Consider the following 19,387-nt stretch of genomic DNA (forward strand, 5'->3'; position numbering starts at 1 on the left):
CATTGCACCTGTTTCACTATTCATTTATTTACAAAACATTAGAGCAGCTATCCCAATGCAATTGTGTGGTAATGCCTAACCATACTAATAATTTAATGAAGTTTAAAGTTCGATACATGTGTTTGAATATTTTTAAACTTTAATGTGCATTCAGCCTTCCATATTCAAATCGAACGAATCTTTCTATTCCCCCAAAAAATCCAGTTGGCTTAAACTTTATGACAATTTACAAATTATTTGTATTCATGAATTTTCTCTGAGTTTATTTTTAATGATGAATCTTTCTAAATTGTTTTCCAGTGGAAGATACATTGGTAAAAGTTTAATTTACAAAGCCATTCCAAAAAGATATTGTAGCTATGAAGCACCGAAGGATGATTCGGCCAATGAAGAGGAGTGCACATCAGACAAAAAAGCTTTAGATGGCAGCAAGGTGATTTTGAATTTCCTTATCTTGTTTTATTTTGAATTTGATTAACTATAAATATTTTACAGACCCAACTTTAACATCTAGAATCTAATTCTAGATTGAAATTATATATTTTTTCATTGGATCATTACTATTGATGCTAAGATAGATGATTGATACAAACCTCATAAAACACACCTGATTGTGTTGTGTGGAAATCCTTGGAGGAGGTATTTGACTAAAATGAACACACATGCCTGAGATAGGTGGTGTGCAGTTTCTTCACAGCAACTTACAAAATGATATGTAGGTAGCATCCATGAGGCAATGAGAAACCTTTAAGTTTTTTCGTTCATCATCATCATGATCATCATTTTCAGCCATAGGACATCCACTGCTGAACAATAGGCCTCCCCCAATAATTTCCACAATGGCCGGTTGGCGGCGGCCTGCATCCAGCACCTTCTCACTACCTTTGAGGTCGTCGGTCCACCTTGTGGGTGGATGTCCTACGCTGCGCTTTCCGGTACGAGGCCTCCACTCCAGAACCTTGCTGCCCCATCGGCCGTCAGTTCTGCGTGCTATGTGCCCTGCCCATTGCCACTAGCTTGCTAATCCGTTGTTCGTTGATGCTTCAGAAAGGCCTGGTGCTGGGCGTGTACGAGGCCGGCTCCAAGTTCGAGCTGACGGCGGCCGCGCAGGAGGTCAACCAGAAGAGCGGCGGGAAACTCTGCCAGCATCTGAATGAGTAAGTCTAGGAATAGGGATGTTTCCTGGGTCAAAAAGCAAGTTTTAATTAGTCCGTCAGTCAACTTATCAAAAAATACTCTACACGTATTTTTCACTTTTTCAAACTAATGAAAATTTAAAGAGATAAAGCGCGCCTAAGTTCATAAGAAGAGGCCCGTGACGTCAATGCGTGCATAAAAGTGCCGCACGTTGTGACGTCGTGCGGAACTTCAACGCACCATAACTATGTATTTATTTGTTAGATTGACAAATAAAAATATATGTGTCCAATATTTTTTGATATTAAACATGACGGACTAAAAAAATTTTTTTAGGAAACTGGCCTATTGTATTACTTCCCTTTTTACCTATTCTTCACAACTGTCGTCTGGGTTGTCTGGAAGATCGCTTTATAGAGTTACGATCGCCTAAATTGCCGTATCTTTTGTATATTTTATTCTTTTCCTTTTCTTGTCTTGCATGGTGTAATAGTGTTCTATCTTTCATTATCCATAGTTAGCCCACATGGTGGTGTTTAAATAAAAAAAGGTAAGGTTTTTGGTTCATCAAGCAGAGGCGTCTTACACTAAAGCCTGGTCCGTGAGCACGTAGAATCCCGTCCAATGACCCCAAGCTACCCTTATCGCTCGCGCGTAATTATATTGCTGTCGCGACTGTTCGACGCGCGCCCGCAGTGAGTGTGCGAGCGCGACAGAGACATAATTACGTGCGAGCGACAAGGATGGGCAGCTTGGGGTCATTGGACGGGATTCTACATGCTCACGGACCAGGCTTTACTATGTTTGCCTAGTCGTCGGTACAGTACAGAGCTAAACATCAGGCATCTAATACAGATGCAAACTTACGTGCTATTTTGCAGTCAAGCGAACTCAATGCCATAAAGGCATTCTCTGCCAGTTTACTTTCGAGTTAATCAGGAAAAACTAGTTTGGCGGTGTTAAAAAGCAATTTATAATCTGTTGTTGTCGATTGTGCATGGAGTATGATAAAACCAGATACCTGTTAACATTTCTGATTTACCTATAAATCTATTTAAAAACAGATTGAAAAATTGGCTAGCAGAGAAATGCTTTTATTCTGTTACGGAATTTTTAAATTATAAATGAAATGTAAACATAAATAATGACATGTATTGAATTTATTTGGGGCATTTGACATTATATAAAATAATATTGACAATTAATTATGGACTATTGTTAATTTCAAAAGTGCTGTTGATACATACTCGTACATGGATTTCGCATGCCGTAATTATAAATTTATTATTATTATTGACTATGAATTATGAAATGGCCTAATAAAAACGGATTATTTATAATATTATGTAAAATGCATGATTTGATAAAACTATTAAGTAATTGACTATGAAATTTTTGCATGTCTTGTAGACGAAACATGTTGAACCTGATTGTTTTTATCTGACATCTGTATTGTACCATGTTCCTGTGCAAATAAATGAATTTGAATTTAATTTGAATTTAAAAGCAATCGTATCTCTTCAGGCTGTCGTGCGAGCTGAAGCCCGGCAAGGCGTTTGTGGTGACAGGTCTTCTGCCGGAGTACGGCGCGGCGGCGCTGGCGTCGCTGGGCCCGCGCGAGCCCGGCTTCGACGAGCTGGAGCAGCTCGACTTGACCAGGGTACATTCAAATATCAAATTATATTAGTATTTATTTCTTTTGTAACACCAGTGTTTTTCAGTATTTTTCAGGGCACTTTTTCACGCCCCATATACAGGTTGTCCCATAAAAACTGTGACAAACTTAAGGAGAACATGATTAATTTTAGAAAAAAAAAACCCTTTATAAAAGTATCACCGTTTCACAGATATGGATTCTTTTTTCATATTTGATTATTATACACACAACAACAAAACAGGGAATTTATGTATAATAATATGAAAAAATAATCATATCTCTGAAACATTCTTCTTCCTGTCGTTTCGACAACAATCTTATACAGTGTCAGCCCAAAAACTCCGCTACAAGAGTGGCGTTCTGAAACATTGGTCCTAGACTGCATCCCACTTAACATCAGGTGCGATTGTGGTGAAATACCTGCCTTGTTATGCATTAAAAAAAATTGGTACTTTTAGTAAGGTATTTGTTCTGTCTACATGGTCATCCATTAACCTGTCTTCTTAAGTTTGGCTCCACAGATATGGATAATACATATCTACGTTTAGCACAGTTTTTTTTTATAAAACTCTGTAGTTGCCACCATTTCGGGATAACATATCGGCTGGTCGGTGCAAGAAATGAACTCTTGTCAAAAATTCGAAATGAAACCTTAATTTTATGCTCAATTATTTATCTTTGTATCAGGAGAATGTTCGCGTGGGCGTGGGCGCAGCGGTGCGCGCTTTACAAAAGCGCGGCTGCGGCGAGGTTCACGTGGACGCGGCCGGCGCGCCCGACGCCGCCGCCGAGGCCGCTGAACTCGCCGCCTGGAGGTGAGGGCTGTTATTACTAAAGCCCGGTCTGTGAGCACGTAGAATTTCGTCCAATGACCCCCAAGCTACCCATCCTTAGTCGCGACTGTACGACGGGCGGCCGCAGTGAGTGTGCGAAATTCTATCTGCTCGGCGACCGGACTTTAAAATACTTTGTTTCAGCCAAATTACGTCCACTGCTGGACAGAGGCCTCCCCCAAGGTTCTCCCGTTGCAACTGGGGGCAAATGGGAATTAATTTACTTAAAGAATTTTTTTAATTCCCAACTGCCCCCCGTCGCGCGGCTACAACAGGGGCAACTGGAAATTATTAAAATGCACGAAAATTATTTTACCGTTTGACCAGAACACTCATTTAAATGAGTTTTATTTAAATTATATTATTAGTTTTACACTTGAAATTCCATTTTAAAATAATATGTTACTTATCCTAAACAAATCTCACTGGCAAATATTTAAATAGGTTAATAGTTTAAGTACATTGTTATTTAGTCAAGAATATGTATTATCTTATCTTTTTGGAAATAAAATATTTATTATTATTATGTTTGTACGCTTTGGAGATCACGGGTCAAAAGTGGCCCGGTCCTTTATAAGGCTTGCGTAGGGATACAGATCCAACACGTAGAGGCCGTTTTAAGCGCAAAATAATCGACAAAAGTGAAAGTGGTGCACATGCTGGATCTAGTCTCTGACTATATCATGGGATGTAGCCAGAGACCATCCTCAGCTTGTGCACAGGAGCTATTGCAGTTATTGGAGAATGGACTAGGGTTATGGATGAGGGATGGATGGACTGGTTACTGGGCTATGGTTACTCTGCTTAAATCTGCATTATTGGAGTCGCAAAAACCTGTAACCTGATTGCGCCTTGGTAGTGGTTTCTGATCTGGTCCAGTGGTTTCATGCGTGGTTGTTTTGTTGAACCCTGGCATAATTTTCATAATTTTTATTTTTATATTATTTTTATCAGTGTATTTTCTCCTTTCCTCTTTATCATAAATATCTTAATCTATTTAGTTATATTTATGTACTTAAACTCACCACACCCCAACCGTCACGTTGACGTGTTACGCGCGTTCTTTCGTCCTTAGGCTATAGCTGAAAATCAGTAGTTTGCTTTTAAGTAAACCAATTACTGAGCTATTGCCGTTTTGCATTGCTGCGACACACATTTCTGTATAAAGTGTGTACCTATATTGTATGTCATAATGATTTTTTTCTTTTTATTTCTGTCTTACCATACCATGTCATATTGTCCCGAGGGTACTATTTTATCCTATTTTTGGTACTTTCTGTTTGTAATGTGTGTTTCTGTTATGCAAATAAACGTTTTATCTATCTATCTATAGATGGAGACTACGGGACACCTGCCTGGTTCATAGTCAATTATTATTAAATAAAACGTCTGCTGCAGGTTCCAAGAGTTCAAGTCGTGCGGCGACCGCGCGCCCGAGTGCAAGGTCTCCCTGTATGGCACGGAAGGCGCGGGTCTCTGGCGCGAGGGCTCGCTGCGAGCGCGCGCGCAGAACTGGGCGCGCTACCTCGCAGACATGCCCGCCAACAACATGACGCCCGTCGACCTCGCGCAGGTAAACTATCTATCTATCTATCTATATAAATAAAAATGAATTGCTGTTCGTTAGTCTGATTAAAACTCGAGAACGGCTGGGCCGATTGAGCTGATTTTGGTTTTAAAATGTTTATCGTAGTCCAGGGTAAGTAAGGAGCAAATGAGGAAAAATTGCAATGGCTTATTTATTGCCTTTAAGGCGGAACAGAGTTCGCCGGGTCAGCTAGTAATAAATAAAATGTTTATTGCCAATAAATCTTAATACAAAATATTCTTATAACTAGTGGCTAAGGCACTAAGCACTAAGCATAGCTTGTGTGGCAGTAGCCTTTTTAAGTATTGATATCTTTACTTTGAGGACTGGCAACATAAATTCAGGCAATTTATGGTATCAAAAAATAGTAACAAGGCTTAAAATGAGGTATAAACTAAAACTTCATAATAACTCATTTATTTGTGCAAGTAGGCTTTTAAAAACACTTACACGTCCCAGTATTAACCCTACCTCTGCTTCGAGACAATATTATATTAATATTTATGAACTCTAAATCGATATATAAGTATTTCACGCTAGAAAATCAACATTCGATTTTTTTTCCTTAGATGAGAACTATAGAATTATCTACAATTAAATATTAATTGGATCTAAAAACACGTGAAAAATACTTTAATAGACTCGCGAGATGGCGGTCGGTCCTGCTTGGTCTGATTTTGATGAAAAAGGTATAAGGGGCCATCCATAAAGTACGTCACACGAATTTCATGATTTTTTGACCCCCCCTCCGTCCTTGTCACAGGTGGTCACATTTCTGAGACCCCCCCCTCCCTAGTGTGACGTCACATGTTTTGCAATTTCACATCGAAAAATTATTAAATTAACAGCAGTTCCGAAATTACTTTTAATTCCATTTAAATTAAGTACTTTTTTTATGAAATCAACATTATATCAAATATTTGAAATGTGATGTCACGAAACTTAGGACCCCTCCCACCCCTTGTCACACCATGTCACACTTTGTCAACCCCCTCCCCCCCTCTTTTCGTGTGACGTACTTTATGGATGACCCCTAAACCCAAGAAGCGCTACAAAGCACCATTGCCAGATATCTTTTTGGGGTCGTTTTCTATTGAGCAGACGGGTTGCATCATATTTATAGATACTTGGTCTTATGTAACTTGCTTTTATCGATTCTGCAACACATAATTATAACCGGGCCCATAATTTCAGCTTGCTACATTTTGTTCTATGTCCATTACGTTTATCGATGTGGTCAAAGACCCTAACATTTGTCCTCAGGCCGCCCTAGACGTACTATGCCCGCTTGGAGTGCATGTACAAGCGCACGATCGCGACTGGATCACGGCACAGAACATGCAAGCCTTCATGGCCGTCGCGCGAGGCTCCTGCGAGCCGCCCATGTTCCTCGAATGTATCTACAAGGGCGCCAAGGATAATCAGCCGCCCGTGCTTATTGTTGCCAAGGGAGTCACATTTGACAGGTGAGATGTGACACTAAATAGATACCGTGGTTTGTAGCAGTGAAGATCAGATCGCGCGTAGAATATGCAGGACTTCTTCGCGCGAGGATCCTGCGAGCCGCCCATGTTCCTCGAATGTATCTACAAGGGCGCCAAGGACAGCCAGCCACCGGTATTGATAGTCGCCAAAGGGGTCACATTTGACAGGTGAGATGTGGTCTGTAGCAGTTCAGACCAGATCGCGCGTAGAATATGCAGGACTTCATGATAGTCGCGCGAGGCTCCTGCGAGCCGCCCATGTTCCTCGAGTGTATCTACAAGGGCGCCAAGGATAATCAGCCGCCCGTGCTTATTGTTGCCAAGGGAGTCACATTTGACAGGTGAGATGTGACACTAAATAGATACCGTGGTTTGTAGCAGTGAAGATCAGATCGCGCGTAGAATATGCAGGACTTCATGACATTCGCGCGAGGCTCCTGCGAGCCGCCCATGTTCCTCGAGTGCATCTACAAGGGCGCCAAGGACAGCCAGCCGCCGGTATTGATAGTCGCCAAGGGAGTCACATTTGACAGGTGAGATGTGGTCTGTAGCAGTTCAGATCAGATCGCGCGTAGAATATGCAGGACTTCATGGCCGTCGCGCGAGGCTCCTGCGAGCCGCCCATGTTCCTCGAATGTATCTACAAGGGCGCCAAGGACAGCCAGCCGCCCGTGCTTATTGTTGCCAAGGGAGTCACATTTGACAGGTGAGATGTGACACTAAACATGCAGTGGTCTGTAGCAGTGCAGACACGATCGCGCGTAGAATATGCAGGACTTCTTCGCGCGAGGATCCTGCGAGCCGCCCATGTTCCTCGAGTGTATCTACAAGGGCGCCAAGGATAATCAGCCGCCCGTGCTTATTGTTGCCAAAGGGGTCACATTTGACAGGTGAGATGTGACACTAAATAGATATTGTGGTTTGTAGCAGTGAAGATCGGATCGCGCGTAGAATATGCAGGACTTCTTCGCGCGAGGATCCTGCGAGCCGCCCATGTTCTCGTATGTATCTACAAGGGCGCCAAGGACAGCCAGCCGCCGGTATTGAGAGTCGCCAAGGGAGTCACATTTGACAGGTGAGATGTGACACTAAATAGGCACCGTGGTTTGTAGCAGTGAAGATCAGATCGCGCGTAGAATATGCAGGACTTCTTCGCGGGAGGCTCCTGCGAGCCGCCCATGTTCCTCGAGTGTATCTACAAGGGCGCCAAGGACAGCCAGCCGCCGGTATTGATAGTCGCCAAGGGAGTCACATTTGACATGTGAGATGTGGTCTGTAGCAGTTCAGACCAGATCGCGCGTAGAATATGCAGGCCTTTATGACAGTCGCGCGAGGCTCCTGCGAGCCGCCCATGTTCCTTGAGTGTGTCTACAAGGGCGCCAAGGACAGCCAGCCGCCCGTATTGATAGTCGCCAAGGGAGTCACATTTGACAGGTGAGATGTGACACTAAACATGCAGTGGTCTGTAGCAGTGCAGATCAGATCGCGCGTGGAATATGCAGGACTTCTTCCTTTGTGCTTTCAATCTTCAAATCAGTAGGTGACCCCGAAATACTGGGGGGTACCAGGGGGTGCCTTAGGACTTATGACGTGTGATCGCCCCGGGTGCCAACCCATGCTACGCCGCCACTGTCGTCGGTCCGCGGTCCGGTCCACCAGCCGAATCAGCCATTACTTGACAGTATTTTTAAGGCCTTTTGGCTAAGATCAAGTAAGGTGCATCAGCAGTAATTTGTATTCGTACTTTAGAACCTCCGCATAGACACATGATGGAATTTCAATATACTTATCGCTTTAATTCAGACTACGAGTAAGATACTCAATTGATGATCTTTTCTAAACGCATGTATAGCCTGACCAGGAACATAAAAACCCTGGCATAGAGGCGCCTCAATTGCATTTGATAGTGCAACACTGAGTACAGTCGTACCTGTGTTAAATGAAGAATGTTCACTAATTTTGTTTTTTAGCTTTCTGTATTCTCTGTTAAAAATAAAAAATACACGTGAAAGAATTATTTCGATACGTCAATTAGTTTCCAAGATATTGAATTTTAAAAGTGCGGGCGGCGGCCGTCCCGCCATTTTATGCGCGTGACGTCATATTACAACGACTGGCTCATATTTGTATGGGTGGAATCTTGCAAGCTGAATTAAGACCCACTTCCAGGCAACCGATTAAGCTGAAATTTCGCAAACACATGTGATTTGGATGACCATGCAATATTATGATGACATGGAGCTGATCTGATGATGGAGCTGGAAGGTGGCCATAGGAACTCTATAATAAAACGACTTAAATGCATCGAGTTTGGGCTCGTTCGTTTTGTATTGATGAGTATTTTAATTCTATATAGTAATCGGGGTCTAATGATGGAGCTGGAAGGTAATTCGCAATAAAACGACACAATCACATCAAGTTTGGGTTTGATTCAATTTTAATTTCTGTGATGGGTCTGGGTGTTAATATGTATAATAAGTTTGTATTTACAAAAAAAAATATATTTAAGTATGTTTATATCCGTTTTCTAGTGAGCGGACGCTGTGAATGTACGTCACACGGGGTCACGTGACCGTCGGCGGGACTCAATATTTAAGCGAACTTTGAATGCCTATAAAATCATAACTACTGGGTATTTTTGAATGAAATAAAAACTAATGTATTTGTAAATGTAAAAGCTTAACTGTAACATAGGTTTCAAGTGATTTTGCATACCTAGTAACATTCTCAATTAATAGGCTAACTTTATGTATCTGGATTACGGACTAATTTGATATTTTCATAAATTAACGAAAAAATATTATTATAGGTAACCTGCTTTAAATAAATTAAATGAAACCATCAATCGAGCTAGTAGGATTTAGTTTATTATTCATCAATAATCAAATTCAGAACTTGAATATTCAACTACAATGTCTGCTCATGAATGCATCAAACTCGGTACTTCTTTCACAATTCCATAAAATTCAACAATTAGAAAGTGACAAAAAACTTTAAAATAGGTAGTTGAAACAAACCACAGCTAATTTTCATAGTGGACTGTACTATACGATAAACATGTCAGTCAATTTGACAACCTTTGTCGGAAACATTATTCAATGAAAATATTGTCCGAACCCTTAGTATTTCTCTTCGACAAATACTTTAACACATTGTGAACCACTTTTCTTTCACGACTTTAAAAAGATTTTAGCAATTTAATTCACAAAATCAATTGCACACATTTAAAATAAAGTTTGTTTACACTTTGACAGCAATAGACTGACATGCAAGGTGACAAGTCAATGAAGTTTTCAGTTACTGTTGCCATTAAAAGAAATTAGTACCATTAGTTTTCCGCAACATGGCGAGGGTTTTTATGTTCCTGGTCGGGCTATATAACACCGTGTGACATTGCAGCGGCGGGCTGTGCCTGAAGTCCTGCTCGAGCATGACGGAGAATCGCGGCAGTATGGCGGGCGCCGCCGTCGCGCTCGCCGCCATCAAGACGCTCGCGCAACTCAAGGTATGGACCCTTCCCGTCCCCTTTCGTTGCGGACAGAGTAAATACAAATGAGTAGGTCATCTTCATAGAAACGCACTGAGCGCGGTTTGTATGTGAGCGCGCCAATATACGTATGCGGCGCGCACGCACACACTGACATAATTCGGCGCAACCACGACTGGCTCCACGCTAAATTTTGTCAGTGTGTGCGTTCGCGCCGCATACGTGTTGGCGCGCTCACATACAAACCGCGCCCGTGCGTTTCTATAAAGATGACCTACTTGTCCTTCACTGGTTGTGTTTTTATTGGCGTTCAAGCCGTAGATCCTGGCTACACAGAAATTGCAGTAGCCTCGTAGAATCCCATCGGCCACCAGAGCGGGGCAACTAGGAAGAGTTAAACCAGTACTCTCACGTATATTTATATCAACTGCAAGAAAATTTTGTAGTGTCTAAGTTGATATAATATGTATCAGTTGTCACCTTCTATGGGGGCAAATGGGAATTTGATTTTATAATTGAGGGGGAAACTGGGAATAACCCTAACAATTGTTGTAGTGACTAATAACACGTAAAGAATTTTGTAAGAGCCACATATGGAGGCAAACGCGAATACATGTCGTTGGAATTGATACAATTAGGCTGAGTTGCACCACCTAACTTTGAGCGTAACTATAACGATAACCGGTGCTTTTTGTATGGAGTTTGACAGATTTAAAGCCTAAAAGAAGTTACCACTTTTAATCAGATGAGATGCCAAGAGCTTCCTTGTTGTAGGTTAAAAAGTGTTCAGAGCAACCGGGTTAATGAAATGCATTGGTAATTACGACCGGGCTGTTTACGATAGTTGTTACTTCGATAGTGAGTGTAGTGGAAGTTAATAAATGAAAAGAGTGGACTGTATAAAATTAATTGTCTATTCGGTATTTATTTACAATGATATTGAGACTGTTTAGTGCAAAGTCGTTGAAGAGAGTGCGTCAGGATCGTCTTTTTAGATGTTCGCTCTCGACCGAACCGAATATTGCTCGTTCGTTCGCCGAACGCTCGCCGCTCCCTCCGGTCACGCCGCCTGCGGGCAATGTCCGTGAGTAGACAATAGTTTTTTTATGAATGTAGAAATATACAATATGTAACGGAAACACCGTCCGATCCATTAAGGTGTTAATAGGTATCGAGTTAAGATTCCATTTGTGTAATAATTTTCATAAAATATTATTAAAAAAATACCCCATGAAAAATAAATACAAAATTTACAAAAATAAAAAAGCTTACATGGCAATCCGAACGGCAGTGTAGAGGGTACGCGGGAGGGGTAGAGATGCGCCGGCACGCGTAGCGACGTCATAAGGTCATGACCCCCAGCGTCTTAAAGAAAGGCGCGCGGCGACAGAGTGTTAACGCTTTTTGAAAATTACCCCGTTGTAGGGTAAATCATTGCTAAACTTATTGACTTTAAAAATCGATAAAAAAATCGTTTTTATTAATTACGTAATTTTGATACTTGTTTTGGTAATGTTGTTAAAGCTACTTTATGACCCTTTCGGATCGGACGGTGTTTTTGTTACATATTGTATATAGTTTTTTTTTTTTTTAAAGATTATTAGTAATTTGTTATTACACAAATTACTAATACTCCCGTTAGCCCCTCGTATTAAGCTAAATATGCTTGTGTCACGAGTGAGCTCACCACAATAGTCGAGCGGCGGCGGGGACCGAACCCGCGTTCCCCGGATCACGAGTCGGCCAGTCCGACCCCTTCACCGATCGGCTATCGTGGCTTCTAATATTGTCGTCGCAGGTGCCGATCAACGTGTGTGCGTGCATACCGTTGTGTGAGAACATGGTGAGCGGGCAGTGCATGAAGGTGGGCGACGTCGTGCGCGCGCTCAACGGGCTCTCCATACAGGTACCCGGGATATGTCATGAATGTAGAATACAGTTGACTACCGGAACGACGTTTTTCGTTTGTTCCCGTTGAGTCACACCATTTTGTGTAACACTGTTACCCATTGGTAAAAAAATTACCGATTAGTAACACTGTTACTGAATGCCACATTTTTTCTTCCCTTTGAGTAACAGTGTTTGTTTCATGAAATGCCGAAGGCAAATTGGCTACTCGAAGTAGAACCACTAGCACATCAGTCTTAGTCCCGGATTCCGCCAAAGTGAGGAGGAGACTCGAGGAGAGTTGTTTTTGAATAAACAGTCCTATTTTGTTATTTCCACATCACCTCTCCGTTTTGCTTCGGAAATTTGATAGGTTATTTTTTTTATTCCCACTATCCCCACCGGCTGGTGGAGTGGCGATAGTGGGAATAGAAAGTTTTAATAAATTTTAATTATTAATTAAACCGTTATTGGTATTTAAGCACATATCTTCTCTCGCTTTAGTGAAAACCGCTCCAGTCTATGCATTAGTTCCAATATCGACCCTATTTAACCCACGTAAAATACAATGTTAATTTTTCGCCGCCGTACCTAACAGGTGTATGTTTGTTTAGATCGAGGACACGGACATGGAGGGCCGGCTGATGCTGGCGGACGCGCTGGTGTACGGGCAGGCGCTGCACCGGCCCGCGCTCGTCGTCGACGTCGCCACGCTCACACGTCAGTTAGGGAGCATTCTAGTATTACGTAACGCAATTTGGGGGGAGGGTCTCGTAAAACGTTACAATGCGTTACAGGGGCGGGAGGGGGTCTTTCTTACAAGACGTTACGTAACATTGTTTCTTTTTTTTAATAAAAATTTAGGGAATTAAAACTCCCAAATTGGCAACATTTTTCGTTTACGTTTTACGGGGAAGCCTTCGATTGTATTATAGTCATTTTTCATGTATTTTATTCTCGCAAGTTGGCAAACCTTTAGGGTAAAAATGGTCACTTGAGTGTTACGTAACGTTTAGAGGGGGAGGGGGGGTACAGAAAAACGTTACGGTCCGTTACAAGGGGGGGAGGGGGAGTCTAAAATCTTCAAAAATTGCGTTACGTAATACTTGAATCTCCCTTAGCTATCATCATCATCATCTTAGCCACAGGACGTCCACTGCTGAACATAGGCCTCCCCCAATGCTTTCCATGTTACTTAGTTGGTAGCGGCCTGCGTCCAGCGCTTTCCTGCTACCTTTATGATGTCATCGGTCCACCTTGTAGGTGGGGTCAGTTTGCTATAGAGATTTGTAATATTCCAAATATCTAGTTCTAGATAGAGCCCATTGCTAGTAGACCACTCGTAGGCGACGACGAAATTTTATGTCTTTAATTTATTCCCGTTGTCTCCATCGGGCTCGTGTCGCTCCACCAGTGGGTGGAGACAACGAGATTTCAATTAAATAATTAATTATTTTTTTAATTCCCGTTGTCCCCCACTCCTTCAGCCGGTGGGGACAATGGGAATAAAAAAATAATAAATTTTAATTAAATTCTCATCAGTGGGGACAAGCCTGATGGGGGACAACGGGAATAAACCAAATCCAGTAATGTTTCCAATAATTTTTTTGATAAACTAATCCAGGGATGTGTTTTTTACCACTCTGATATATTCAGTGAAAAATATTTTATCAAGTCTTTTAAAAACTTAAAACTCATTTGTTTATGCAAGTAGGCTAAAAAGACTCATTTATTTATGCAAGTAGGCTAAAAAGCACTTTTACTTTAAAATAAACTAGCTGACCCGGCGAACTTTGTTCCGCCTTAATGGCAATAAATAAGCAGACTTTTTTTTATTTCGAACGGGACAAAAAGTATCCTATGTCCTTCTCCTGGCTCTAAACTACCTCCCTGACAATTTTCAGCTAAATCGGTTCAGCCGTTCTTGAGTTATAAGTGGAGTAACTAACACGACTTTCTTTTATCTTCTTCTTCTATTCTACTATATAAAAATAAGTCGGGTTTTCCTCCCTGACGCTATAACTCCAGAACGCACGAACCGATTTCCACGGTTTTGCATTCGTTGGAAAGGTCTCGGGCTCCGTGAGGTTTATAGCAAAGAAAATTCGGGAAAAGGGGGTAAAACAGGATCCACGCGTACGAAGTCGCGGGCGGCCGCTAGTATTAAGGGAGAGTCCGCCAATTTGGACCAGTTTTTTTCAATACCATTTTACACATACTTTTCTTTTGTTTTTGCTAATGTCCATGGTATATAATAAAAGATACATTATTCAACTTACTATTTCATAAGTATTAATTAACATGATTGTTGTACATTTAGCACAAATCAACAAAGTACGAGTTCAGAGCTTCGGTCCAATTTAGCCAACCGGTTCGATAATTTGTACCACAGGGTTACTAAATTGGATTTCAATAAATTTCAAGCCTATAAAAAAACTATGGCAAAATATTATACGATACATTCTTAACAAATTAGGAAACGAAAAGGAACAGTAGTTAATAACATAGACAATCGATATTGTTTTACACGTTATCGCGATTTTGAGTACAAGTTTTGTAATTCCAATTATCGTAACGCACACTTGTACCTAATCTACTTTGCCAGTCTTTTGCTTTCATTTATTGTTAGTCAAACATAACTACGCTATTATAACTTCAAAATATGATTTACTAAAAAAAATTCAAAATCCTTTGGTAAGGTTCCATACAACTTGATGTGGTACAATTTAGCCGACTAGGTGATAGTGCTTTTAAAAAATCGGAAAAAAATATAGCTTATAAGTACCGAAAAATGTTTCAAATAATTGTAATCCACACTAATTTACGCTTCTAAATAATATATTAGAAACACCCTGTGATTAAATTTAACAAAATTACAAACTAAACATGTAGTGTCAAAAGTTACTTGAAAACAATGAAAAAATACTTTTCAAAATAAAACACACGTGTTTGTTGTCACGGCAAAAACCACATGGCCGATATTAATTGATTTTAGTTGTGTATCGCTGAGTGTTGCAGTTACAGACATTCAATAAATACTTTACGAAATATGAGGGTGGTACAATTTACCCGGCGGTACAATATACCGAACTCTCCCCTATATAGATGTATGTTTGTGCTTGTCCAGACGGCGTGCTGCTGGCGACGGGCGGCGGCGCGTTCGGCTGCTTCAGCAACAGCGCGCGCGCCTGGGCCTGCCTGCAGCGCGCCGGCGCGCTCACCGGCGACCGGCCCTGGCGCTTCCCGCTGTGGTCCTACTACCAGCGGCAGATCACCAGTATGTACCCTTCAGACCCTTCCACTGGATAGACGCCATCACAAATGTCTCTTATTCTCAGTGTCCGTGAGAAACGGAGGCACATCGGTACGAGAACTACCCTCGGAAATGATATCGAACATCCCACTGTATACCTCGTCAGGCAACCACAAGAAAGTGTCTGAGAAGACTTTCCAGCCCTACCAATCTATAATATAAAAATGAATCGCAAAATGTGTTGGTAAGCGCATAACTCAACAACGCCTGGACCAATTTTACCAATTCTTTTTTTAAAATGTTTGTTGAAGTCCAAGGATGGTTTTTACAGCGAGAAAAGTTTGAATAATTTCCGGGTAAACCCTAAAAAACTCGAAACTTCACCCCTAAGGGTAAAACGGGGTCCACGCGTACGAAGTCGCGGGCGGCCGCTAGTTAATAATAAATATACTTGGTCATATTTTACACGAACCTTAAATCTGTACTAGGTTGAACATATTTTATGTCCCTCAAGGTCTTCGCGTAGTGAATACTGAAATTATGTAATGTTTTTTCAAACATGAGTGAATTATTAATCTTACATGAATTCACAATATTAGTATTTTCCCATTTGCCACTAGTGGCAATTGGGAGTAATTACGCTGGCATTCGCCCACCCGTAATAATATGTTTGGAAACGAATTAAAAGTATTCATAAATAATGAGGGTTTTCGCGAATGAAAGATCCGCTAAATGGCGGGACATGGATGTGAGGTCTGACTGCTGCGTGTTTGGTGGATTTTGACATATCTGTCAATGTCATGTCAAAAATAACCAATCATGCAGCATTTGGACCTCGCGTCTACGTATTGCCATCTGGCGGATTTTTCATTCGCGAAAACCCTCATTACTTCAAAATAAATCAAAAACAACAATTCGACATAAATTAAGTCTGATTCCGATCCGATTGTTATTTAGTCATTCGATTAGTTAGTTGACTTAAAAACAAATCAAAAGTGGCTTCGAAAGTGGGTATTTCTACAAGTCTGGTGTAACATTTTGACAGCTCATAAAATGTTTCTCAATTGACTTGTGCAGTTGGTGTCCGATTCCATTCAAAGAAAAAAAACTTCGCTTGCCTACCCTTCTCAACAATAAGTTTATTGCAGACGACCCATCTGTCGACCTGAGAAACAAAGGCTCCGGCAAAGCTACTCCTTGCATCGGCGCTGCCTTCCTCAAGGTAAGAAAATATTTTTTAAAGCAATCAACTTTTCCAGGTAGATCTCAAATAGGTGATGAATGAAATCTACCAACTCGTTTGTCCAAATCAAATCCTCCAATCTAATCTCATCCAAATCCAAGTCATTACCACTTAAGTGTAAATGAAGAGCGAAACAACTTAGATATTCTGAAGTCGTTGCCTTAACCGACGTAACGAGCATGCATCCCGGGCGAGCTCGGAATATTGATCGCAGCCCGCGGGGCGGGACGCGCTGCACTTCGCCCAAATTATGCAGACTATTATCTGGCCCACTTTGCCCAACTTTCGGGCCTAATGTCACAAACGGGCATTCCTTTCATTTGCACATTAATGAAAGGGAAAACCGTCCGAAGTTTTCCGAAATGAGGCCTTGCTTTTAATAGAACTTTGTGTGAAAACGAGTTTAGGCCTACCTACCTATTAGTAGTGTGTATAGCCTGACCAGGAACATAAAAACCCTCGCCATGTTGCGGAAAACTAATGGTACTAATTTCTTTTAATGGCAACAGTAACTGAAAACTTCATTGACATGTCACCTTGCATGTCAGTCTATTGTTGTCAAAGTGTAAACAAACTTTATTTTAAATGTGTGCAATTGATTTTGTGAATTAAATTGCTAAAATATTTTTATAGTCGTGAAAGAAAAGTGGTTCACAATGTGTTAATGTATTTGTCGAAGAGAAATACTAACGGTTCGGACAATATTTTCATTGAATAATGTTTCCGACAAAGGTTGTCAAATTGACTGACATGTTTATCGTATAGTACAGTCCACTATGAAAATTAGCTGTAGTCTGTTTCAACTACCTATTTTAAAGTTTTTTGTCACTTTCTAAGTTTTGAATTTTATGGAATTGGGAAAGAAGTACCGAGTTTGAAGCGTTCATGAGCAGACATTGCAGTTGAATATTCAAGTTCTGAATTTGATTATTGATGAATAATAAAATAAATCCTACTAGCTCGATTGATGGTTTCATTTAATTTATTTAAACCAGGTTACCTTTAATAATATTTTTTCGGTAATTTATGAAAATATCAAATTAGCCCGTAATCCTGAATCCTGATACATAAATTTAGCCTATTAATTTAACACATGTACGACTGTACTCAGTGTTGCACTATCAAATGCAATTGAGGCGCCTCTATGCCAGGGTTTTTATGTTCCTGGTCAGGCTATAATGAATTCTATTTTTTTTAATACTACCCACATTATTTTTAATATAGGTGTGTAGGTACTTGGGTTTATTTATCTGTTACGTATTCTACCTACCTTTAATAATTCTGTTATGTAATTTAACAATCTGAACTTGTGCTTTTCAAATACACGCGAAAATGATGGTGCATGTGTTTCTATGAAATAATACCTTCGGACGAGTCGTGAGCTACGAAGGTATTTCATAGCAGTGGCGGGGCAAGACCTAAATTTGATGTGGGCAAGACAGATTTCGCGAGGCCTTTTTCTGTGGCAACCTGAAGACGGATTTTATATAAAAAAAAAAACGGGTCAACGGTCTATTCATTGACTAGTTTCTGATTTCTTGATTCAGTGATTATTTTTAAAGGAATATTGCGCCAAAGAATAATGTTCGTCACTTAAAACCGTGTTGTTGCTTAATTTTGTGTCTGATTATGGCTGAATTTGTTTGGAAAAAAATATATTTTTTTAACTACATTGTTTAGCTATCAAGAATTTTTATTTAATAGTCAATGTTTGCATTTATTGTCGTATTGTGATATTGTCATCTCCACCTTGTATACATTTATTCAAAATTTTTGATGCGCGAGGCCCCTTGTTCCGCGAGGCCGTAGGCGGTGGCCCACGTCGCCTACGCCTTACGCCGCCTCTGTTTCATAGAAATACATAGAAACCACTAGTGTCGCCTGGTGCTGCTGCGTGTAGTCGGCTTGCAACTTGAAGATACAATAGTGGCCTTTGCCACATTTGACAGAAGTGCCATCGCAGTCTTCCGCTAATATAGTTAAGTATAATCGAAGCGGCGACAGCGTAATGTAGCCGTGAATAAATCTTTTAGTAGTCATTTATAAATAAGCAATAAATAGCTTGTATTGGCGGAAGATTCGGGTTGCCATTTAGCAGAGTAAATACAATACAAATGAGTAGGTCATCTTCATAGAAACGCATCGAGCGCGGTTTGTATGTGAGCGCGCCAATATACGTATGCGGCGCGCAAGCACACACTGACAAAATCAAAATTCGGCGCAACCACGACTGGCTCCCCGCTAAATTTTGTCAGTGTGTACGTGCGCGCCGCATACGAGTTGGCGCGCTCACATACAAACCGCGGCGTTTCTATGAAGATGACCTACTCATTTGTATTATTACTCTGCATTTAGTGTGGCAAAGGATTTAGGAAAGTATCCAGTGTTCACGTTCTTCGTTTCCAGAACTTCGTGTGCTCGGACTGGTTGCACCTGGACATCACGGGCGTGGGCAAGGTGGCGCACGGCGCGCCGGCCTACTTGCGCGCGCGCCGCATGACGGGCCGGCCCGCGCGCACTCTCGCGCTCGCGCTACAGCACGTGGCCGACGCCTGCCGGGACAAGGACAAGCCGAGCCAGCCGGCCGAGGCTTGAGTGCACAAACCAAATGGCAACGAGTACACAGCGGGAAATAGACAGTTCGACACCATACTCCAATAATTCGAAACCACAACTTTTATAAAAAGACCCTTCATTCTGGTCTTAAAAAATTAATTAATTTTAAATTACCTGTAAATTACGATTTTTGATCGCATTGTAATTGAAAAAAGTAGTTTAATTGAGTTGATAAAATCGTGCTTCGTCACTTGCTTGTGGT

The 19,387-nt window shown here is 41.1% G+C and overlaps 1 protein-coding gene across 1 annotated transcript; it reads left to right on the forward strand.

Annotated features, from left to right (window-relative positions):
- The first annotated feature begins 208 nt into the window (after positions 1-208).
- On the forward strand, positions 209-19,164 carry LOC135076002 (cytosol aminopeptidase-like). Its single transcript, XM_063970448.1, has 12 exons — positions 209-433; positions 1,048-1,157; positions 2,662-2,797; positions 3,482-3,609; positions 5,026-5,200; positions 6,479-6,681; positions 10,099-10,204; positions 11,985-12,092; positions 12,688-12,793; positions 15,201-15,350; positions 16,475-16,548; positions 18,976-19,164. The coding sequence occupies exons 1-12, from the start codon at positions 272-274 to the stop codon at positions 19,162-19,164; spliced, it is 1,647 nt and encodes a 548-aa protein (XP_063826518.1). The 5' UTR covers positions 209-271.
- Positions 19,165-19,387: the final 223 nt, after the last annotated feature.

Source organism: Ostrinia nubilalis, chromosome 11 (genome assembly GCF_963855985.1).
Source record: "Ostrinia nubilalis chromosome 11, ilOstNubi1.1, whole genome shotgun sequence".
Taxonomy (NCBI): domain Eukaryota; kingdom Metazoa; phylum Arthropoda; class Insecta; order Lepidoptera; family Crambidae; genus Ostrinia; species Ostrinia nubilalis.

Bases quoted from the DNA above. Each gene is read 5' to 3' on its own strand.
- LOC135076002 (XM_063970448.1), top strand. From the start codon at position 272: ATGATGAATCTTTCTAAATTGTTTTCCAGTGGAAGATACATTGGTAAA. The intron at 1,158-2,661 runs GTAAGTCTAGGA...GTATCTCTTCAG, and splicing joins CTCTGCCAGCATCTGAATGA to GCTGTCGTGCGAGCTGAAGC. The intron at 12,093-12,687 runs GTACCCGGGATA...ATGTTTGTTTAG, and splicing joins TCAACGGGCTCTCCATACAG to ATCGAGGACACGGACATGGA.